The 25,762-nt window shown below is 31.8% G+C and overlaps 3 protein-coding genes and 1 long non-coding RNA gene across 4 annotated transcripts; 2 read left to right on the top strand and 2 right to left on the bottom strand.

Annotated features, from left to right (window-relative positions):
• The first annotated feature begins 949 nt into the window (after window positions 1-949).
• LOC111502839 (mitochondrial pyruvate carrier 2) lies at window positions 950-8,263 on the top strand. Its single transcript, XM_023157003.2, has 4 exons — window positions 950-1,300; window positions 1,359-1,399; window positions 7,760-7,956; window positions 8,128-8,263. Exons 1-4 carry the CDS (start codon window positions 1,216-1,218, stop codon window positions 8,156-8,158), a joined length of 354 nt encoding a protein of 117 aa, XP_023012771.1. The 5' UTR covers window positions 950-1,215; the 3' UTR covers window positions 8,159-8,263.
• Window positions 1,124-7,765, bottom strand: LOC141487090 (uncharacterized). The gene is made up of 2 exons (XR_012468195.1): window positions 7,371-7,765; window positions 1,124-7,323 (listed from the first exon to the last, which is right to left on the bottom strand). It is a non-coding gene; the product is annotated as an uncharacterized lncRNA (long non-coding RNA).
• Window positions 8,264-10,181: 1,918 nt separating the features above from the next.
• On the bottom strand, window positions 10,182-17,834 carry LOC111502837 (U11/U12 small nuclear ribonucleoprotein 48 kDa protein). The gene is made up of 5 exons (XM_023157002.2): window positions 17,586-17,834; window positions 17,363-17,525; window positions 17,238-17,300; window positions 11,131-11,266; window positions 10,182-11,011 (listed from the first exon to the last, which is right to left on the bottom strand). Exons 1-5 carry the CDS (start codon window positions 17,709-17,711, stop codon window positions 10,237-10,239), a joined length of 1,263 nt encoding a protein of 420 aa, XP_023012770.2. The 5' UTR covers window positions 17,712-17,834; the 3' UTR covers window positions 10,182-10,236.
• A 2,633-nt stretch (window positions 17,835-20,467) lies between these two features.
• Window positions 20,468-24,347, top strand: mRpS26 (mitochondrial ribosomal protein S26). The gene is made up of 2 exons (XM_074185892.1): window positions 20,468-21,206; window positions 21,273-24,347. The coding sequence occupies exons 1-2, from the start codon at window positions 20,569-20,571 to the stop codon at window positions 21,298-21,300; spliced, it is 666 nt and encodes a 221-aa protein (XP_074041993.1). The 5' UTR covers window positions 20,468-20,568; the 3' UTR covers window positions 21,301-24,347.
• The last annotated feature ends 1,415 nt before the right edge of the window (window positions 24,348-25,762 follow it).

The following is a 25,762-nucleotide window of genomic DNA, read 5'->3' as shown; positions in this document are numbered from 1 at the left end:
AAAATCGCCGGGTGTCCGCATAACGAAAATTTACCGCAGGTATGAGTAGATGCACCAGGGTTTTTAGATATCTTAGTTTAAGGTTATGTCATCGAGAAGAGAGAAGGCAATAAGTCAAATTTTTTATCTTTTCATTTTAGTGACCTTGAAAAATCAGTTTAGTGTTCGTATATAAACTTCAACGAGTTTCTATTGCTCTCGTTCGAATATTCCTAAACTACTTCTGATTTTTTTTAAACGATATTATTAAGCTTGCTTGTTTGTTTTTTTTGTTTGATAATACAAAGTACTTTAGTAAATTGAGGGACCATAGAACTTTGGTTCATTTCCAGTTAGAACAAAACATATTTTTCATAAAGTGTTTTATCTAATAATTATTTCATCAATTAGTTCAGGAATAATTGGGGAAAAAGCTTAAACAAAGATAATATTGGCAACTTTCATAAAATAAAGGCAAGTTTATCAATAAAAAGTTGAGAAAGACTTTTCTTTATTTATAAAAGCTCTTAAGTGATTGAAAAATGAGGGGAAAATTAAGAAAACAGCTATATCATCAACAAAAATGTATGGAAAAACATTTAAGATGTCTACAAAAAAATTAGATCTTTGACTATCACATGAATTTGAAAATATCTGTTTTTGGGATTGGAAACATCAATTTTATAATTAGGTAGGTACACTATGCGTATATGGTGATTTATTTCGCCCCGGAGCGCCAATTAATTTTTATTGTTGTTTTTATTTTATTTTTATCGTTTTTTTAATAAAATTAAACGATAAGAGAAAAATATATTACAATAAGAATTTTAGACAAGACACTGAAATTTGGAAAAATTAAACAATTGCTCTGACAACATAATTATTAATGACGATGCATGCTTATTTTTCTTTTTAATTTTTTTTAATCTAACTTTTGAACCATATATATTAGCATATCTTATCGAATGAAATGTTTTCGCTTTTAGAAACAAATTCATCGTTTGAGTAGCTCCATTATCGGTAGAAATTATTTTCTATAGAAACCATTACTTGGAGACAAGTCATTTGTTTACCGTTATTGTAGAATAAACAGCTCTAGTGGAATAAAATAGGAATAGGAGATTTTGTTTACCACTTCTGCTCATTTGACACGTTAAGATTAGGTTAGGACGTTTACGTAGTGATAAAAATACATTTATTTTTATTCTGTTCTTTCTATTAAAATTAGTTTGCAAAATGTCTCTCCTTTATCATAAGTCAATGGCTGTTCTGGATAAAATTGTTCCATCAAAATTACAACCGCTATGGATGCACCCAGCTGGTGAGTACCCACTTACTGAATTTTTCAGAGTGGAAATTATGAAATGTTTTGTTCATAGGCCCCAAAACAATTTTTTTCTGGGCACCGATATTTAAATGGGTAAGTTGAACCATTGTGGATGAGTGCAGAATTAAAACTGAAAGTGATCTATATATAAATTTGTCTGGAAGGAGAGGAATTCAAAAATATCTTAGAAGATATTGCAAAATCTAATCAGTTTTTCTTTCGGAATATGCCAATATTCTAGTGGAATGGAAGTTGATCCGTTCAATTTATAAGTCCGATTCCTTGAAATGGTCATCAATGAATGCATCAGAAAAATTAAATTATTGACTGTAAAAGTAATTTTCGAATACTTGGTTGAATAATTTTTTTTATGTTCACTAAAATACATTAGTTTGTTGAAAATATCTTCCACTAATAGAAATTCAATCAAATTACTTCAGAATTTTTAAGGTACAGTTTTTTTTTTTTTAATTTACAATACAAATACAATATTACTAAGGCAATAAAATCATTATTTCATAAGGCTTTGAAAGAATACAATGAACTGCCTATACACATAAAAGGTCGATTTGATCATTTAACAGGTTGCACTTGCAGTCTTACGCTTAGGAATTTCCAAGGATTTCAAAAAATAAACTCCAGATTTTTCCAACAAGAAATGGGGAACTCCAACATATTTTGGTGGAAGAGCAGAGATAATTGCGGGTTTCTTCAGCAGAAATAATGTGGAAGTGGCATTCATTCCACATGCCAGGTTATATGATTTCCTTTTCAATGCGACAGCTGGTTAATGGAAAAAACAGATTTTTTAAACAGAACAGATGCCAAAGATAAAGTGGACAAGATGAAGGAATCTGGAGTTTATGAGCTTAAGTATCCGGAGTGTAATAGTATTTATGTGGGACAATGTCAAAATTTTTCAAAACGGTATGCTGAACATGAAAGGCATTTCAGATTAGGTAAAAAGGATTAAACATTTTCAAACCATTCCTTGGGATGCAACCACAAGATACTGATTTTAAACGATACGGAAATTTTGCACTATGTAAGGAAGAGTTGCAAACTTGATTATTTGTTTGAAGGTGATTGACAATGTTTCATTTTGAATTTCACTAGTCTGGACTTCCATTGTCTAATATATAAAAATGATTTGAAATCCCTGAAACAACCAAAAAAGAAGAATTAAAAATGAATAGCTGAAAATAACAATTATATTAGGCAAGAATAACCCGAAATGAAATAATAGTGAAATAAAATATAAGTAAAAATAGAACGATTGAACAAAAAATCAAGAAATAAAAAGTGGAGAGATTCCAAGTCACGTTAGTTTACGACGTTTCGATTGTTAGTGTCTACAATCGTCTTCGGGTGATGACTTAATTATATTAGGAAACTTGGAAATGCATAAGCATTGCTGGTGCAACCTGTTAAATGATGAAATTGATCTAGTTTACTTACCGGTTTTCAAATTAGTGTACCCAAATTAGGTAAACAAACTTCAGGTACTTGTGATGCACTGTTTGGAATCTGGTGTGGTAATGAATTTAATCTTCCTCTTGAAGATGATCACTTGGTGATCGAAACGCGTGCTAAGGTGGTAAAATAACGGTTTGGTATTGGGATAAAACTCTAGTAATATTCAAAATTCAGGTACTCAACTAAGTTGTAATCAATCATTTTTGGTTTAATGTATAACTTTGAAAATGTCCTCATAGGACAAAACTGCATTAACGTTAGTTACAAATAAAAGGGGTAAAAAACATAGAAAGTTTCATTTCTCATCTTTTGTTATTGATTTTTCATTATTTTTTCAATTGTATGTATATTAGGATAAGTTTATTTATTTATTTATTGTCTTTCCAGCAATCAACTCGTGAAAAAATACAGGAAAATTGTGAAAAATGTCAAAAAGTAGTATAACAACATGATACAATACAGATTTGAAAAAACTGTTATAGATATTCTCATAAATATAAATACACATACATGTTTACATACATAAATGCACATTAGTTCGCATATACATGAAAAGCATATTGCCTACATATTCCATTTAAAATTAAAGTTTCTTAATTAAAAAATTCTATGGTGTAGCAGTTTTTGCGAAGTGTTTTTTCAGGAGATTTTTGAAAATAGTTAAAGAAGCTGCATTCTTTATGAGATCTGCCAGAGAATTATAGCATTTGCATTCAATATATTCAAAGTTTTTTTGATACCGGACGGTGATATGCCGGTGGGGTAAAATAAGGTTTTTTCTTCTGGTATCATGTTCATGGTGTGTTCTGATGGCATTATAAGTGGCTTTATTTTTGAAAATGAAACACGCTTCGAGGATGTATGTGCTCATAACAGTCAAAATATTAAATTTTTTGAAAATCTCTCTGCATGACTCTCTTCTACTCACTTTTGCAATTATTCTGATTGCGTATTTTCGTAATAAGAACACCCTTTGTACAGAGGAACTTGCTCCCCAGTTTAAAATACCGTATCTCATATGAGAATGGAAGTGGGCAAAGTATAAGACAGAAGGATATTTTCAATGCAATGACTCGACATAAACTTGAGTGCATAACATCCTTTTCTAAGTTTTCTGCAGACAGTATCAGTATGAGAAATCCATGAGACTTTGAATCAAAGGTAATGCCTAGCATTTTGATAGATCTAGAAGAAGACACGACGTTATTGGTATTTTCAAACAACAAAAGCTGGTTGTGTTCCCGACTATTTGAACAAAACATCAGGGCATTAGTCTTTGATTTATTAATTATTAAATGGGTTTTGTCTGACCATGTTATCACCTTAGCATAGGTAGTCTCAGCCAATAATTTTAATGATACTAAATCTTCTTCTATGATCAAAATGTTTGTGTCGTCTGCATAATATGTTGTAATAATTTTATTGTGTTCGTTCAAGTATGATATGAGGTCATTGGCAAATACTATGAATAGAAGGGGGCCTAATATTGATCCTTGAGGGACACCTTGCGTAATGCCTAAGGGATTACTGTTATTGTTGTTCATTTTAACAATTTGCTGTCTTGTCAGATACATAGGATTCTAGCAAGCTATACGGCTTTCCCCTCAGTCCATACCTTGACAATTTTGATAATAGAATCTCATGACTAACACATTCAAATGCTTTAGAAAAGTCTATGAAGAGGCCCATAACAAGTTTTTTATTATCAAGAGATTGAATTATGTATTTTGTTTTGGAATTCAGATAAGGCTGTTTCGGTACTTTTTTAGCTGTAAAACCGTGTTGCGAGGATGATAATAACTTGTTCGATGTGAAGAAACTGGTTAATTAAAATTTGATATTCAATTCATATGACTTAGATATGCTGGCTAACACACTTATAGTTCTATAGTTGTTAAGGTCATTGTTATCTCCTTTTTTAAAGATAGGTGTTACTCTTGCTATTTTTAAATTTTTGGAAAGACGTCTTTTTCTGTAGATATGTTTATAAAATAAGTTATTGGATGGGATAATTCATTTTGACATTGTTTAAGTAATTTGTTAGATATATTGTCAATACCACAAGAGTTAGAGTTTTTTAGACCATTAATTATACTTATTACATCATTTTCTGTAATCGGGTGCATGAAGAAACTATTTAGATTATTGTCGATATTTTGATGTATGAATTGCCAATCATATTCGCTGTTGTTTATCAGTGGTTTTGTGAAATGTATGTTGAATTTATTGGATAACTCTGTCTCATTCAAAGATTTGTCATTTTCCGTTATTACTATTTTACTATTATTTGTTGTAGATTTCTTTTGCAAGTTATTAATAATATTCCAGGTTGTTTTCGACTTGTTATCAGAGGTTGAAATCAAATTGTCGTAGTATGACTTGGATGCTGCCTGTAGCCCCTGCTGATATTCTCGATTTAAAAAACTACTTAATTCCCTGAAATGAGGATCATGTTGGGCTAGACTATTGTTCGGGAATTATTCGGGAATGAGATCTCGAAATAGTGTAACATGACACCTGCAAATACTTGGTAGGCTAAGTTGGGACAGTTTTCATTCCGTAAATAATTTTTGAAAATATTGATGTTCTCATCTGAAGAGTTGCGCTTATAATAAAATGGTTTAAATGCCGTTTACTGGCAGCTCATCAAAGAGCAGGTCAAGGAATTGCGAGTAGTGGTCTGAGAGATGCATATTCACTACTGATACACTATAGGGATTTATAGTCTTGATCAAGAAATTATCAATACAAGTTTCTGAGTTGCCTTTAACTCTCGTCGGGATTTTTAGTGTGACATTAACATCAAAACATGATAATAAGTCTTCGAGTAATATACAATACGTTATGTGAGAAATGAAGGTAATGTTGAAGTCGCCTCCAATAATCACTGTCATTTTTTGGTGAACATATTTTACTTAAGATATCACTTAGTAGTCCCAGAAAATCATAAAAATCTCCATCAGGAGGCCGATAAATAACAATACAAATTATTTTATGTGCAACTATTTTTATGGCACAAGTTTCCTATTCAATAAAGATTCATTCATGCACAAATTTTCTCTGGTAGTGATATTTTCAGAAATTATAATATACCTACCAATTTGCAGATGTGAACACATTTTGCTGGAATTCTGATGGAATTTATTGTAGAATTTGTTCGTTCACCAAAACTTATCTTGTACTTTGAGAAAATTGTCCCAATGCAAATCGATGGGAGTGTTCGTATTTTTACTTCAAATACACCACTCATGTGGTGTATTTGAAGTAAAAATTTGTTGTATGAATCAGCCATTCACTTTTGAAGCTTCTCAATGTGTTTAATATAGACACATTTGAGAAAGTATTGTATTTAGCGAAACACAAGTTACACTAAACAAGCAATTTAGGCTTTAATATTCCTATTATTTTTATTTTTTTAAACAGAAAAGAAAATTATAGGTTTTTTATTTTATAACTTGTAACTCGAATGTAACAGTGTGACAATAAATCGCAAAAAAATTCTGAGTGAATTGTTAATCTCTCATAATCTCATTACAATTTTATCGCATCTTGTAGCTACGTAATATATATCAAAAATCGTAGTGAAATCATCTAAGAATCACCAGAAAAATATATGAATATTACTGGAGTTTTTTCCCAACACCAAACCGTTATTTTAACGCATTGACACGTGTTTCGATCACCAAGTGATCATCTTCAAGAGGAAGATCAAACTAATCATACTTACAAAGTTATCCTTATTTATACCATAGGTACCTGCTTCTCAAGTGTCTTAAATTAATTTCACAATATTGCCTTATCTACTAGTATTGAATTAATTTTACAATGTGTCCTTATGTAATAGTCAGGTGAATCTAATAATTAAAATATTATTTTAACAAGCTATATAAAATTGATTTCACAATATTGCCTTTCCTACTAGTCTTGAGTTAATTTTACAATGTGTCCTTATGTAATAGTCAGGTGAATCTAATAAATAAAATATTATTTTAACAAGCTATATCATATCCTATCAGGTATTGGTCCACCATCGTTATTCATAATATTATTATGTATACTTATTTCTACACTCTCATAGGCATCTAGATGCCTGTTGTTGTTAACTTGTCTAACTAATATTAGTAATATTAATGAACAGAGGTCTATGGAATGGTTCTGTCGCAAAATATTAGGGCAACCACTGATTTTTCAGGTCCATATTTCAATTAAATGAAATGAATAAAAACACTTTTGTCTTAATACCACTGGCAAATTTTATTTATATGACCGGTTTCGGGTTTGACCCCAGTACCAGTCGTATAAATAAAATTTACCAGTGGTATTTAGACAAGTGTTTTAATTCATTTCATTCAAGTGATAATGAATTATCACAATGTAAACAAGTGATCAATAACACATATCCATATTTCAAGTGTGCTAAGTGTTCCTTATTTTAATAATAGATCTTTTTGTCTGTCCATGATATTTTGCATCGCAGTCCTTACATTCAATTTCGTAAATTCCAGACTTTTCCGAATTCTCGAGTTTGTCTTTTGGACTTCCTAAAATCCTCTGTAGTGTATGACTTGTTTTGAAAACCACCTCATACCTAGTTCCTTGATAATCTTTCCAAACTTCTTCGTATATTGTTGGTATGGAACTGAGATATATTTATCTTGGTTTTTTGTTGTTTTTAAAAATTGAGATTTCGTTCATTCTTAACCTAAATTTCTTCTTCCTTATTATGTCATCATGTCATCTACTATACTTCTGGAGAAAGAGGTGTTAAAATAACGGTTTGGTGTTGGGAAAAAAACTCCAGTAATATTCATTACTACATCAAAGGTTCCAAACAGTGAATCACAAGAAAAATGTATATTAATTTCTCTCTTTTTCTGTAACAACTAGATATTAGTGGATACCACAGAAGGCAATGACTTGAAATATTGCAGTTATACGAATTTTTTCTGCTTATTTCATTTATGAAGCTAATTTTAGGGCTTGGTGATAGCTGGAATCGCAGATCTGCAAAGACCTGCAGATACAATCAGCCCAACTCAATGTGGAGCATTGCTTGCTACAGGACTCATATGGTCTAGATATTCCTTGGTCATTATTCCTAAGAATTATTCTTTGTTTAGTGTGAATTTGTTCGTTGCTGGGACCCAGTGTTATCAGATGTACAGAGCTTTAAGGTAAATAGTTTTACGTAACACCTACATGCATAATTTTAGAACACATGTTTGTTGAAGAATAGTAATAAATAATAATAGTTGTCCTCCTTTACCAAAAAGAATATGCATATGTACTCTGTGTGAGGAATAATTATTGTTTAGATATTAATGCAGTATGTTTTTCTTTTTCAGTTATAGGCACAACCAGAAGACTATAGTATAAGAGAAAAATTCAAGAATTTTAGGGAAACGTGTGCACAATTTTGAAATTCTGTACAGATGTGAATAGCATATTTTGGAATTGATTTTATTAAAGGTGATATGTTTATTTTCGTTTATTATATTCAAATGAAAACTTCGAGACTCTATCAAACAAAAATTTTCTTTAAAAAATGATTTGAATACTTAAAAATGAGGAATGAAATAATGCATTCAACATTTAAAGGGATTCGGTTATAGATAATAAAGGACAATGAATCTGTTACCTGTATGATACAAACAAAGATGACACATTTCAGAGGCGTGCTGTTCTGTTTACTTATGTTCCAAGTTCCGAAACATTCTGTGACATGACATTTTGTGCACCTAACCTATCTTCCTCTATATAAATAAATAACAAAACAACTGTTGTTTATGTGGCTTGTGGAGGTGGTATTGAACTATAATTCATATTTTGTCTTGTTGATTTATAAAAATAATTTTCCATTTTAAAGTAGAATATCTAAGTACGTGGAAATTATTTCAACTTGATATATGCAAGGTAAAATATTTTTAGGAATTACAGGTAAAGTTCTAGGCGCGCTGTTGCCAATATGTAAATTAGAAACAAATCCCTTAAAAAATTAAAACCCAACATTTGAAACATCAATTTGAATACTTTTCGAAGTGAATTTGAAAAACTCATGAATTGAACTCAACTTTATTTTGATTAAACTTGCACTTGCTGTAATAACCCAAATTGAGGAACATTCCCCATTAAGCATTTAGCGAACTCTAATGTGCATTAGAAACATATCTAATTTTCATTGGCTATTGGTTGAACAGTGATGGAAACAACCTACCCACTGGTTAGAACTAGGCACCTCCAGAATATACAGAGATAATCGACTTGAAGTGGGTGTTTCGTGAGAAAGTTGTCTCGTTGCTTGAGGTTTTGAACAGTATTCATTAGAAGAAGATGTATACTCTCCTGTAGCAAGAATGCTTACTATTAGGGTATTACTGTCATTGTATATAGACCGGGAGCCCATGACAGAAATTTTGACCCCATTTTTTACCGTCTGCCTTTTTCAGAGGACATATTTACAGCCACAAGCCACATGCGTTAAACGAATTGTTTGCCGATGTTACACATGCTTAAACATTAACTCTAGTTTGCATAAAAAAAGCTTTTTTGACCAACATTTTACCGTCTGCTATTCATGCAATCTGAAGGCTAGGTTACGCAACCCACAAAAAAATAATTGGCTGACGGTTACATGGTGTTCTGGCTTAAGCATGAATTTTTTATTTAACGAAAAAAAAAAAAGATCTAAAATCAATTTTTTACCGTCTGCCAAGCACAGCGTAGACTAACAGTAGCATGAAATGAACAAATTTTCACAAGGCAGACGGTTTGCCTGTTTATTAATAATTTATAGGCAATAGTTGATTAACAATTTTTTCACAGTGTCTCTGAACCATTTTTTACCGTATAAAACTTAGTAAAACATAAATTTCCGTATTAAAAATATAGAGAAAAATGAATGGCAGACGAATAGACCGTGTTTATACAACTGAAAAATATTTTTTTATTTGTATAAAAAAATTTATAACTTTTAACGACATTTTCCCGTCTGCCATTGTTTCCTTACAGTATATATTATTATTAAGTAGGCAAATTGTCAATTGGCTGACGAATAGACCGCGTTTATACAACTGATTTTTTTTTAATTTGAAGAAAAAAAAAAAGTAAAAAAGTAACCAACGTTACTTGAGGATCATTAGAGCTGAAATCGACGAATTTTTCAACCCAAAATGCCTGTTACAGCAATTTAAATGTTCTTTTTTTTATTTTCTTTGCTGTAGATTTAATATTAAATGCTCCCTTGACTATTCACGACACAATCCATTGTAGAATTATCTAAATAAGGAAAAAGCCGGATGCGTGCCTGACAGAAAGTCAGGCACGTTCAAAAAAACAGCAGTCAGAAAAGTTTCTAAAATCATCTTGCAATCCAAGTAACTATAGAAGAGATAGCAAGAAGTTGTTTCTTAAAAGGTTTAATTGAAAAAATATTTTTTAATGAACAGGAACAATTATCAATGCCTTCTTTCTGATCTGTGATGAGATTCTCTTCTATCCCTAGAATACCTCCTGTTATGCCCATTTCTATAATCTCTATGTGAATGTCTCCTATCTTTCTCACGATGTGAAGATCTTGCACTCCTAGATTTGCTTTCATAGTGATCTTTATCAAAATGATCACGTTTTCTATCTCTCTCTTTGAGAATTCTCAACTGGTTAACTTTCTGGCTATATTCTTTAATTTTTTTATCATATTCATCATGTGGTTTTGCTAGAATATTCGAAATATATTCCTGATAGTGGTAACTAGTATTATCAATGTAAGAACTTTCTAAAGTGTGATTTCTGGTTTCTAAACTGGAAGTTTCCATTGCAAAGTTATTTAAATCAGTTGAATCAAACGTCTCCAGACAAGGAATAGTTGAATAATTTTCAGAGTTGGTAATATTAGGTACAAACTCCCTGGTAGGGTCAACTGAGGAGGTTAAGTCATTATCAAAATCATAAATCAAATTTGAAGCATCAGGTTGATCAAATTGTTCGTCAACATCTTGCAGTTCTAGTTGCCTGGCAAGTTCCGCTTCAGCTTTTTGTTTATTTTTCAAATACTCCTGATACATTTCCATTTGGTTAGCAATCAATTCCCGCATCACTTCAGTGCGACTTTTATTACGCCCTGTATGAACTGATTTGTATTTTATCCTGCGTCTTTTAGCGTTTCTTTCTTGTTGGCGCCGATCTTCTTCTGTTAATGTTTTGGAATCTTTTTTTTCAGTGTCATTCATATTTCTGAAAAAAATATTAATTCCCAATCAATAAATTCAATTTTTAACCTATTACAACAATCTACAATTTATATAAAAATTTAAACGCTTGATTATATTATCCTTTGTTTAATTGATACTCACATATTAAATTCATTTGGTTCAGGAGGACCTTCAGTGTTTTGTACGCAATAGTTATAGATTGCCAACCGCTCGTCTGTAGAAAATGTGGAGATAAGACGATCACTTGTCATAGGGTCTGGATCAAGGCCATTCCATCCTGAAGAAAATGCTTTGCTTGAGAGGGTGAAAAAATTAGGAAAGATTCACCATAGTGGCCAAATCATGTTGGGACAAAGATGTTACCTTTTGGAAAATATAATGCATTTGAGGAAAACCATTAAAAGAGTGACTTTGACAAACAATTGAGCAAATATTATAGAGTACAACATTCGTGCTGATAGGCTATGGGCAAATGGAAATGGCTATGGGCATTGGAAACTCTCTAAAAACTTACGGTACATAGGGAGACGTGAAAGTTGCTATTGTGCTTTTATTCCACTCAATCAACCAATTTCCAGGGCCGTAATTTAAAATAGAAAAATTCATACAATTATAATCAAATATTACCGAAACACCCCGAAATATAAAATTTAATTTAATTTCTCAGTATGAAGTGAACGTCGAAGATACAAAAACTACAACAAAAAATACAGGTCCGTATTTGAAAATGCAAAGATGGGGTGGCCCAAAGATGACACCCTGTATAAAAGATTCATGGACATATTCTGATAGCCCACATCAAGTGCCAATAGCAAAATGTGAAGAGATTTTCAATACGTCTGCGAATAAAGATATAGACAAAAAATTATTTGGGATATTTTGGTTTTTCCTGTATATCTCCAGAACCAAAAGAGATATATTCGATTTTTTCACCTCATTGAATAGGCCTCTTAAATACGCAACTGCAACTGCATTCAAATTATTTACTCTCAACGAATTGAATAAATGAATTTATACGACGAAAATATAATATTTATTCTTGAAAAATATCATTCATAACAAATAAAATAACAAATCTACTATGACAAATGTTAAAATATGTCCAGACATAACCATTGCTTTTTTGAAAGCGGTATAAATAGATATTCCTTTTATATACTGTCAACAGACACGTCGCACCCATCAATAAAACCGACTTGGCTTTTTAGCGGGGTTATTCGTGATATTCTTCAATTTACTTCGAGAGCGCGTTGAATAAACAGCTATACAACATGGAAGCTAGTTGTTCGGGAATCGTGAAGCGTCCGAAATTGTCACCATTAAATATAAATGAAAAAGCAATTGTTATGAATGTATATGTCTTTAAGAATACAATATCGGCCCGAACTAAAAAGTAAGGAGGAAGTAGTGCAAAAATGCGCGAGTATGACCGGTGTCAATAGATCGACAATTTTTAGAATTCTCAAGGAACTCAAGGCAAACAACAACTTTTTCAGTTCAGTCAGAAAGAGTAGGACTACATATTTTTATTATTTGTTTCTTGGAAATTACGAATTAACTCGAAATTTCATCTTTAATCGATTAATGTAGAAATTTCGATGTTAAAGTCATAAATTCGAGTAAGGCCGATGACATCTCGTCTTACGAAAATGTTATCTTTGAGATCGACAGAAAACTCAATCGTTGCAACTGACCTTTACTTTGCAACTATCGACAATCGTCCTGTCCTTCACTGCAGCCCTCAACACGTGTTGCGTGTTTGTAAATCTGTTTCGTGAAAATCTCACAATAAAGTGTTTTTTGAATACCGTATGGATTTTCAAGTATCGGCCAATATCATCATATCAATTTGTATTTAGGTCTAACAAATCGACAACCCAAGCTGTGATGGCTATAGTTGATACAATAATAGAGACTGATGGAAAGGGACCTAGTGTCTGCTCTATCTCTATGTGATCTAAGTAAAGCTTCTGACAGTGTAAATCATGAACTCCTACTAGGTAAATTGGAATATTACGGGATTCGTGGCAGAACTTTGGAGCTAATGAAAACCTACTTATGTGGGAGAAAACAAGTTCTTTATACATCTGTAGATCTACACATGTAGATCCATTTTGCACGGTGTACCGCAAGGATCCATACTGGGACCAAGTCTTTTTGTGGCATATATTAATTTAATTTTCAATTTCTTACTTCCAAGCTTATCCGTTTGCTATGCAGATGATGTTTCAACGGTAGAAGCAGACTCAAATGTTAACGACCTAATGGACCTATATTCTAGAACAGATAATGATGCTGAAACTTGGTTGACTTCAATTTATCTCAAACTAAACCGGGATAAGACACAGAAAATTATAAAATCATCAAATAGACAACTAACGAAAAAGCAACATGTAGATTTATTGGGGTCTAAAATTGATGATATGTTAAATTGGGAAGCACATGTTGCTGGTCTCTGCAAAAAACTTTCTACACAACTGTTCCCATTAAGACAGCTGAAAATGTGTCTTTGTCAAAGTATGGTATTACAGACATACTTTTCTCTTTTTACCGGATCATAGCCAATGTTTCTTACAGGGAATGCTGTCGTTCTCTCTTTCAAAAACTCAAAATTTTACCCTTGTCATGTATTTTGATACTCTATAATATTTTAGAGATTCACAAAAATAATACTGAGGCACTATTAAGGCACTGTTTCTACTCCATCAACGAATATTTGAATTGTGAGACATTCATCTTTTAATATGTTATTTCTAAAAATAACCATATTATATGTAATCAGTGTGTATAACCACAACTATTGTTTAATTATTGTTATTCTTGTATGTCAGTTTGACTTGTCACTATTGTACATTTTGCAGTTAATGTAATGATATAAACTTACTATTACTTCTACTATAGACTTCAATAGGGTATTCATAGAACAAAAATAAATTACGAGAATTATTTTTCATAAGGAACATCAAAATAGCTGTAAACCAGTTTTTATTAAAAATAACAGTTGACTTTTCCATCAGTGCAATTTCGTCTTATAACGATAATTTCAAACAAATACAATAAACTGAAAATAATTGATATTTGCCCTCATATATCTAAACACCTCTGTAGGCACTGTGATTACGCTAACTTGAAAACCGATGAATAAATTTACATCTGCAATGATTCCAAATAATTGAGTTTCCAACCCTTGCTTGTAAAGAAAATTTTGCACTATGCAATAAAATGTTGGAAACTTATGTGAGCACAAAATAATCTCTGCCGACTTGAAAAAAGTTAAAGATTGGTGTGATTCAAACATTTTATCTTTTAACGTAACTAAAGTAAATTTATTATCATTTAGATGCTCAATCAACGAAGTTTTTTTTGAAGACAGATCACTGGAATCTAAAAATAACACTAAATTTCTAGGAGTCTTCATTGACCAGAATTTAAAATTTGTGGATCATGTTAAACAACTCACTAGAAAAGTCTCCTCTGGCTGTTATGCGGTTAGAGTGATTTATAAAGAATTGGGGTTCAGCCCTGCAAAGATTGCGTACTATGTACTCATAGATTCTCACTTACGCTACGGAATACCTTTTTGGGGAGCATGCAGTCCAACTTTATTCAAAAGTCTATTAATTTTACAGAAAGGGGCAATACGGTATACAGGAAACCTTAAACCAAGAGACTCCTGTAGAACCTTCTTCAAAAAACATAATATTCTAACGGTAACTGCATTATTTATACTGGAATCTGTGTGTTTAATAAATAAGCATATATTAAATTTTGCTGCATCCTCTTCCCATTACAACACCCGACACTGCAGACACACTCTGAAACTCACTGTGCCAACTAAAATCATTACCAGAGACTCCATATTTTACAACGGTGGAAAAATGTACAATCATTTGCCTATGGACAAAAGATCTGCCAATGTAAATGACTTCCAATTCAGGAAGTTAGTCAAACAATTTCTATCTGATAGACCCTATTATACTTTGGATGAATATTTTAACGACAGCTTTTAGCTGACTTACGCATATTTTTTATCTTTATTCATTAATGAGCTCTTAAGTTGTTACTTTTTATGTTTACTCTTTTATAAATTCGACTTTTTCTCTTTTATATATACATATATTTTATATCCTCCATTTTAACATGGTTTGTACCCATGCACTATTTATATTTTTATTTCAGTTGGTATGTATTGCATTTTTTTAAGTATGTACTACACAAGCTTTGTCTACAAGACTATGTCTTATGATAATAAAGCATATTATTATTATTATTATTAAGGATTAACAGGGTCTTACTAGCTCAAGTTAGTTAAATATTCCTCATACTGAAATACTTGAATAACCAAAAGTTGGAGTGGGAATATGGAATATAAATGTATTCTGTATTTTCAAGAAAGATTAATTTTTCAAAAAAAAAAGTTTGGTATTCCTCTTCTCCATTTCTATACCTCGACACGTGTTTCGATCACCAAGTAATCATCTTCAAGAAGAAGTTCAAACTGATCTTCCTCTTGGTGATTGAAATAACGATTTGGTGTTGGGAAAAACTCCAGTAGTATTCATTACTACACCCAAGGTTCCAAACAGTGTATCACAAATTATATCTATTAATAAAATAAACTTCCATTTGTAGGAAACTTTATGTGTGACACTGTATACAGGCCGTTTCTTTTATCATGTGGTAACATTGCTATATTCTAAACCATAACAGATACGAAGACGATTTAATTGGAAAAAAGGTAACTGTCATCAGGAACAATACAATGGTCGAAGAAAATTTACTTGGACTCTCGCCCTTCTCGAGTTATAAGAGCAAAACCAAAAATGCTGTTTTCCATTTTTTTCGATTGGAATTGTTATTTCGGATAATTTTATATTCGAAGTGTACTATGATAGATTTTCTGTCATTCTAGTTCTGGCTTTGTATGCTGGACAGAGTGAATGATTTGATGGCAGGCATGTCAGAGTGTTACATTTCCTCTCAATTGAAACAACAAATAAATATTTTAATTCAAGATTTATGATAGTAACAGTTTGTAATTATACTTGAGTAACCGATTGAAACATTCAAATATCACAGATATTTGTTTGTAAGAGACGCAGGTACCATATTTCAATTCAATATTGAAAAAATTCATTGAGACATTATAATTCTAAAGGATAAGACAATTTCATTTGTGTTCAGAATAACTTGAAATCTAAAAAAAAACAGTTTTTCTTCATGGAAATAAAGTACCTTATGAAGTCATAAAAAAACCTATTCAAATTCGTTACACAAAAATCTAATACGTACTACAATTGGAATACATGTATATTTGTACAACTAACCTTTTGGTGATTTTATAAATTTTTTCTTCATTTTTTATTTATATTTCTGCATATAAATCAAGACCGGTTGCATTTTAGGTATTTTCTATTTTTTAAGAATGCTATACACGTGATCGGATTTTGTCTAGATTCAACTATTTTCTTTAATTTTATTTATTTCACTTTCCTCAAATACATATACCACTTTTCATACTGTGATGGGGGCGGCCATATTCAACGCAGAGGTATCTAAGGTATAAATAAGGACTACATTATGTGTATACTTAGTTTGATCTTCATGTTGAAGATGATCATTTGGTAATTTGAACACGTGCTGAGGTGTTAAAAATAACAGATAAAACTCCAGTAATATTATATTGGATACACAAATTGATGATGCATGTGTATTTTCAGAAGGGGACAAACACTTTTTTGATATCTCATCAACACCAAATTATAGAAAATTTATATTTCTATTATGAACCTACCGAGCTAGAATTTGAATTTTTCAATGTCAATTGATCGAGCTTGGAATTACACATTTATTCTCGCTCCATCACCATTTACAAGTTTCCTATGTAAAGACCCGAATTGGAATAGCCCTGTATAAGTATTTAGACTATCCTTTTTAATGAGGCTTGATGGAAAACCTTAACCTTCTTAAACAATTGATATAATAGTTGGGGAAAAATTGCTACCAGAATTGTGGTCAACACAAATTAAAACCAGCTAAGGAGCTGTATGTATGATTCTAAAATTTGATTCTGAAATACACACCTGAATATTTTTATGAAAAAGGATATCGGAAAAAGGATATCAAGTAATTTTTGCACATATTAATTTCAGTAATGTTCTAATAAGTGTGAATGCATTTATACTGTCTGAAAAAAAAATCTATGTCACCTGATGACAAGTTCACTTGTAATATAAACAGTAACAAACCTGGTTTGAACTTTGAATTAGATTTTCTTGCTTCATTCAATATTTCTATTTTCTTTGAATTATCTGAAAAAAAAAAACATTCAGTTGGTTCATTCCATAATTGAAAATATATAAAAATAATTTACCTAGTGATATTGAGCTTTTTGGATTGTGCTGTGGTTCTGATAAAAAAACATCATCAAGAGAATATCCTGATGTTAGCACACAACAGTTTTCAACATGCTTTTGAATCTTCACAACTTGTATTTTATGAGCAGTATTGAAGGGACAATTCAGCATATCATCCGCCTAAAATATGTAAAGTATTATATCAATAAATTTTTCTTCAAGAAAGGAATAAATACTTACTTCTTCAACTTTTTTCGGATTCCATCCCAGATAATCTAGAATAGATTGTACTTTGTCTTTTGATGATGAAATATATTGGTCCAAACTTTGTAACTGTTTTTTTCTAACTTGTATATTGAAACTCATAATACTACATTTAAGAATACCGATAATGAAATGGGAACTAATTTGAAAAATTGAAAGATCAAGAGCAGCCAAAACAATACCACTTTGAAGTTCTAGACAACTTACATACTGACAACTGACACGGACAAGAAGTGATTGTCTTCTTCCTTCATGTACTGGCTTGAACGACAGGGTCAATCTGACCAATAAGTTAACTGAATGTTCAGGAGTCATGATGTCAACGTTACAGCAAGCGCCAAATGTGATGACGGGCGATCGCGCAGGTATAGACCCTCCCAACTAAATAACTATTGGATTACGATAAACCCCTTGCCGGCCAGTGTCGTGCCTATAATTAGTATTCAATTATGGTAGCAAATGGAACATGACTTATTTGTAATTCCTTCTCATATTTTATTTAGTATTATAGGTAGTAGTACAGTTCGTTAAAATGTGGTATAACGATACAATCTTGTTGACTGGTTTTTTATTGGGCGATGACATTTTTTCAGAAACAACACAAATTATTCAGACAATGCCAAACGTCAACAGCATTGGAGGACAAGTAATGATACGCCTCTGTACAGAGCATTTGTATGTCTTGCAAGAGCTGCAGTGGGAGTAACATTGAAAATGGCGCTTGCTGTAAGTGGATTCGGAGAATACCTTAAAGTATATATTTTTTGTAAAACTTCGAGGAGAAGACTGACGGACACGAAATACATAATCTGTGACTGACATAAGACTTGATGAATAGCGGTCGTATCAGGTGTGTTACCTTTTACCTTTCATGTAGACCCACGACAAAACAAATGAAATTCCAGCTAGTCATGAACTCTTTCTGCAGTTTATTCAGTGGGATGTCCACTGCGCCACCCACAGACATACTTCGGGGTGGGAGTCGAAATAATGATTAATATTTCGGAGAGGTGCATATGACATGCTCCAGGTTTAGGTGGATACACCTTACCCCTTGCCTCTCATGTAGATCTACGACTTTGTAGGTACGTGTGACAGATACCAACGGAAAAACAACAACTAACCCAGCTAATGCTGCGCAAAGAGTTGAAGTAAAACCATCAGGAACCTGTGCAACGTCTTCGATTTGGAAGATTCGTCGCAAGTTATTTCCCACTATGAAAAGCAGAATTTAATTTCATTTGGTCGATACGACCAACCGATAGACCAGTTTCGGGGTACTTGCCCCATCATCTGTACCGGTCATAGTCTATTCAGAACGGTGTGAACCGTCTGAGTATCACGACCAAACAAAAATAATTCCAGCTAGTCATTAAATCTTTCTGCAGTTGCTTCAATGGGATGTCCACTGCTCTACCTGCAGAGAGAGCCAGGTAACAACTCCACAAACGCATACTCCGGGGTGGAAGTTGGAATAATGATTAATATTCTGGAGAGGTGCATATGACATGCTCCCTGTTTCTGTCATGGAAATCACCTTCAGGCTTTAATAAGAAAAACTGATAATCATTTGAGTGAAATACATTCCTATTTATTTATTCTAATTTAAGACTTAACCAAGTCATTGGTTACATTGACCATGGGACTTATCATCCATATTGAACACAATCTCAAATCAGTTTCGAATAATTTTTCATTTTTTAGTTTGTGTTGCTAATCAAGCCTGTTTTTTTATTTTGTTTTTGAACTATTATCCATTATGGTATGACATAATAACATTATGTATGTAATAACATTATTTCTTTGATAAAAACTTTTGTAATAAGTCATAATTAGGAATGAGATAACTTTTGCAAAATGTGAACTGGACGATCTATTCTAAGACAAGTCTCTTGGTAATTTTTTGTGTATTACGTTCGCTTTCCATTTAGTAACGCCTGACCTTAATGTATTTAATATGATTGGAAGTTTATGGAAATAAATTATTATTATTATTAATAATGTGGGAACGCGCTTTAAGGAATAGGTGATATCGAGTGATTAAGGTGGGCAGTTATCAGGCATCAGAAGGCATCAGTTGGCTCAGTTATTCTTATTATTTTTTATATTATAGTATTACAAATTGGGAATTTAGAGAATAAAAAACTACAATGAAGTGTTGTGTTTCAATACAAGTGGCTCATCACGATTATCATTATATTGAATGATCAAATTAGACCCAAGAAGAGAATCTGTATCAATGAACAAAGCAAGAATCTGTGATTGGCAACATTTTGTTTGCATTGAATTTTAATAGATTTATTGGAAGCATTTCGATGTTTATTTTCATGAACTCTCAGTTTTTGCGTCTAATCATTTTTTTTTACCTCTATGTCAAACATCTGGAGAATTATATATGTATCAAATAGGAAATATGTGGTATATGATACTAGTTCCAATGGCATCACAAACATGGCAGCCGAAATCTTTTTTAACTCCTCTATATAAGAACCCTGCTGTCAAACGATTTGTTACCACTCCGCCATTTTTGGTCAACCTCTTGGTTAACTGACTTGGGAAACGAAACATGCCGTTATTCTGAATGAAAATCGAAAAAATAGTCCCTAGGAAACTCCAATGCCCTCTCTGTGAAACTGCGGAAAGTAACAATCATTTTGTCCACCAGTTACCGCCAGGAGTACATTTTTCAGCAGATATGAAAATTCGGCATTTTCAGTTTTGTATTATGAAAAAATAAAAATTTTGATTGCGATTTCAAATAATTTTCATAGCATGTACTTGTTGAAATGAAAAAAAAAAATAATAACTGAGATAAATAGGTGTTCTCTAATTTAGTACGATAATAAAATATCGAGTGGCAACCCTGCGTATGGCTTCTAAAAATGAATTATGGTATAATGACAGAAGAAATGTAATAGTTTTTTAATTAAAAAAAAAACGTGGAAAGGAATAAATAATAATGTTGGGGACTAAGCATCTTGTAAATCTGACCACAAGTGAAATAATCAATTATACGAAATACCAAACTGTTCGATGGCGGAAGCCGCTTTGGATGGGTACTGCTAAAAGCAAAAAATTTAAAGTTCCGGCGAGGCCAGTAATTCCAAAAGATGAACATTCAGAACTGATGAGACTTCATAATAATTATCGTACACAAATCAATTCACTAAAAAAGTTTTTGTATTCTAAGCACAATATACGATATCTAGCAAGCGCTGATCCAGAGGAACAAAGACGAGGGTTTGAGAAAGATTACGAACATTGCACTGAAGTAAATGATGACTGGAACCGAAAGCAACAAATACTAAGGGAAAAATACTTTGCCGATATACTGCAGGAAGAGATAACTTTCGCTGAGAAAAGAATTGAGACAGAACTAATCAATGCTGAGAAAAGATTTGAAGAATTCGAAGAAATCGTTAGAAAAGAAAAAGCAAACTCGAAGTATTTTATCCTTGAAGAAAATTTAGATGAAGCAATAGAAAATGCTTTGGCAAATCAAGTAGATTATAATTATGCCTTGGAATTGAATGGAGACAAATTTCTAGGAAGAGAACATGTTTTCAAAGAGGCTAAAGAAGAATTTAGTGCAAAACAGTAGGTGATTTGTATTTTTGAAAATAAATAGATTTTATTACATTACTTTTTCTTTTTCTACTTCAGTTTTGCTCTGATGGAAATTTTAAATTAAGCTTAAAAAGTGACTTGAGAAATAATGTAAGTACATAACGTTAGGGTTTCTGCAGGCATTGAACTCTGTATTTAAACAAGTTATTTGATAAATAACATTCAATAGAGGAATCCTATAAAATTCTTGTAAAGTTGGGGTTATTAAATCAATTTAAAAAAAAGGCATCATCATGGAACAAACAACTCCAATATCTCCAAAAATTTTGGAAAATAACTGAATGAAATGGTCCAATTTTCTCAGTTTGGATGAATGAAAAACAAATCACTAAAAATGCATTGTCATGTTTCAACTTTTATTCATCGCTCACTAGACAAGATACCAGCGTTTTGCATATTCCTTTATTTTAAGTAAGAGTTCTTCACAATTGTTTCCAAATTCTATTAGGCAATTGAATAATGATAATAATTGTAGTTTGTTGAACAAAATAACAATGTTGCTCAACTGGCTATTTACCGAAGTCCTTCTGCTCATGTAACAAAATTGCTTTGAAATTACATGACTTATTTCACAATATTACAATAAAAAGAAAATTATATGTATTATAAAAAGAAATTAACAATTTCATTAATACAGCTGTTAGTTTTTCTAGAAGTGCTTCTGTTGGGTGTCGATGTTGTACTCTTGCATAGGGGTTTCTTGTCACAGTAAACTTGTGAGTAATGATAGTCTTTCCTCAATACGGATAATATCAGTGAGTTGGTACATCAGAGGGTTTGGTGGGTTGTGTTTGGGGTTATTGGGATGCCTCAATCTTGTTATTTTCCTAATAGCTGTTGTTTCAGATATTTTGATTGTTTTCAAGGCCCTTTGATATTGAGAAACAGGGGGTGCGAGTATTCGATAAGTGGACGACAGATTAGTTTATATATTCGGCTTACTGTTGATATGCTTGTACCCGCTCCCGGGTTTGTCAAACTTGTGAAATGTGCGGCTCTTGCAATCACTTCATTCTTATGTTATTGACGTGGCTGTTGAAATTTAGACTGGAATTAAGTGTAAGACCTAGGTAATTACCTGTTGATTTTGCATGTAAGATATGTTGATAAATATTGATTGTTGGAGAAGTTGTGGAATTCCGATGATCAAAGATGATGAACTGAGACTTAGATGGGTTTGGCCGGAGCCTCCATTTATTGAACCAATTATTTATCGTTGCAAGATACAGAAGATACATGTTACAGAATGCTATTCTGGAATACTCTGTATCTGCAGCTAGAAAGAAAGTGTGGTGGTATTTTTTATGGGTAATTTCTTTCATAAATGGTGAGAAGTTCTTGATTTGTTGATTTCTGGATTGGAATTAATTCTGTTATCTCTTGTTTTTGTGGAGGTTGATGGATCAGAATTATATAGTTGGGTGAACCCATAATAATTCGTTGAATTTCTTCTGGATTTGGTTTCTTCTTTTGGAGGCACTTTCTAGGCATCTTCTTGGTTTTCATTTATGCTTCATTTTTCTCCATTGTACATCATCCTGAATTTCCATTTCACTGTAGTATTCCTCTGCTTGGGTAGCCATAGTTATTTTAATCAGCTATTAAAACAAAGTCGCTTCCCGCTGTCTGTCCCTATGTATGCTTAGATCTTCAAAAGTACGCAACGAATTTTGATGCGGGATTTTTCAATAGATAGAGTGATTCAAGAGGAAGGTTTATATGTATATAACATGCATAATATAGTAGAGAAACACTGATAATTTACTAGCGCTTATATTGCAAACGATGGCTTAACACTACGAAATACATTTTGAATTTCATATAGATCAATATGGCCATTTACACCATGTAATTTAAGTGAATATTTTCGAAGGTATTACACATTCAAAATGCAGGATATAGCGGTTTCGACGGTACCGGCCGGAGGGCTATACGTAATACCAAATTATTTTAAAATTATTAGTGAATTACTAATTGTAGTACAATACAATACTTTCTATCACTCTCTAAAATAACATAATTCACACAATTTTATTGAAATATAAAAAAATATTTTGAGTTTTTAACAGTCTTTTATGTAATTCAAATTTAATTTAGTCCCAATTAAGTTTAGGTATTGCTTTGAACATATTAAAAATCATAGAATACTGGGATTATTTTAATTCGAGTCTGTATGGAATCTCATAGAAGGAAAGAGAAAAAAAAATTTGTCTATATATGAATGTTTCAGGTTTTTTAATATTTTTCAACTGTTATGGTTTATTTTTTACGAGAGGTCATAGCGAATACTGTTCATTGATCATTCAAAAATGTGTTTAAGATGTTTTAAGATTTTCTTAAACTTTTCTGTTCACCAATGCATTCCAGTTAAATCGTGCCACCCTGAATAAGTTTAGTCATTTGATATTCAAACTGTGAAATAACCGTGAAATACGACAACTTTAGTTTTCAGGGGGACATATTTCTACGTGAAAATCAAACCCAATCAATCAATCAATCAAAATATACTTTATTATCGAAAAAACTCTTGTTTTGTTGAAAAAGTAGAATATACACGTACAGAAATAGAATTTAGGCAAAATACACACAATTATGTAAAATATAAATAAAATAGAATAAAAATAAAATTATTATATAAACAGGCAGTATATAAACATATACGTTTATCAATTATACATTTTATTCAATAGAATAAGTGTCAATGAATAAATAAAATATCAATCATAAAATGTTATTTTCTTCACCCGTACTCTAACAATACACTTATATGACCATAATCCGTTTCATAATGATATCCATTATGATACAGATTTTTCATAACGATACAGATTATCAACCAATAGAAACCCATAATTTATCAATCAAGAATCCTGTTCCTTTGTTTGTCCTAGATTCTAGCCTAACTAACTAATTGCTTTATTTGTCAAAATCAGTTTTCATATTACCTACCTATATTATCAAAATGTCTGAAAACAGCGATATAGAAGGAATACCATCGACTCCAATATTTTTAAAAGATCAGATTAATTACAGTTGTTATATTCAATATAAATATAATTAGAATCTTTATAGTTTTCATATATCCATGATAATACCATTAAGTTTGTGTTTTTTTTAAAAAAAATATCAGTTAATTACTGTAAATGTGTTCAATACAAATATAATATTTATAGTTTTTCATTATTTATCGGGTTTAGAAAAAATAGCGTATGCAACTATCATGTAATGGTTATTAATACACTCGCATATACCATACAAAACTCGCCTTCGGCTCGTTTCGTATCCCGGTTAATGCTCGTGTCTTGATAACCATCATTACATGATCGTTGCATAATATACTAATTTGAACATTTCGTCAATTTTACGACTTATAATTTAACAGTTTAATCGAATATGCTATACAGTACCCGCAATAAATTACGGATGACAGTTCACAATTTCACTGGAAGTTGTCATTGTAAAATTCTTGCTCGCGAGAAGTTTTTTGTGTATTTTCTAAAGCTATCAATACAATCGTGGCTATTTCTAAAATGAGACGGTAAGTGATTATACATTTTAACACCGTTATAGAAAATGGAGTCCTTTACTAGGGATGAAGAAGGCAATGGTAATTTAAAATTATTTTTAGATTTTAGGCGAGTGCTATGACATGAAGAAATATATTCAAATTTTGACCTATGTTTGTGTATAAGACACGCAGTTCCCATTACAAAGAGAGCCACAACTGTCAATATATTTTTTTTCCGCAAATAACTGCCTACATGAATTGCGCGGTCCTAGTTTGAACACATATCTAATGACTCTTTTTTGCAGTTTAAGTACTGAATCTAGCAGACTAGAGTTACATACCCCCCAGAAAGGAATGGCATATCTCAGTTGAGATTCAATTAAAAATATGCGTTCATAGCCGTGGCAGTACCAAGTTCCCTTGAAATAATTCTCATTGCATAGTACCCTAAGGAGATTTTATTCTTCAATTGGCTGACGTGTGCTTCAAACTTAAAAAATTTTGTGCAATCTTTATTTTCAATCTTTTCATTTTCTAGAGGCATATCTTCTAAAGTACATTTGAAAGTTATTATATTTGTTTTTTTATATCAAAAGAGAGAAGATTCGAGTCGCACTAAAACTTGATTATATTTTTATCTCTGATTATCTCATTATTCAGATCTTCAACAGTTTTACTATGCCATAAAATGGTGGTGTCGTCAGCAAATAAGGTAATTTTTCCAGAAGTATTTAAACACATTAATCATTGATATATACAAGAAAAAGAGTGGGTCCCAAAACCGATCCTTGGGGCACTCCATAATCTATAATAATATATTTTGAAGTTATATCACATTTTACGACTTGACTGCGCCCAGTTAGGTAGGATTCGAATCAACCGAAAGTAACTCCCTCACAGCCGTAGCAATGTAGTTTCCGCAAAAGTATTTTGTGGTCTACACAGTCAAAAGCCTTTTTTAGGTTACAAAATACTACTACAGCTACATCTCCGGCATTTATATTTGAATATACCTCAT

This window comes from Leptinotarsa decemlineata, unplaced genomic scaffold (assembly GCF_025532065.1).
Source record: "Leptinotarsa decemlineata unplaced genomic scaffold, Ldec_3_MD MMD2_tig00078363_RagTag_RagTag, whole genome shotgun sequence".
NCBI lineage: Eukaryota > Metazoa > Arthropoda > Insecta > Coleoptera > Chrysomelidae > Leptinotarsa > Leptinotarsa decemlineata.
Note: the sequence above shows the minus strand (reverse complement) of the source record. Positions and strands in the feature narration are given on the sequence as shown.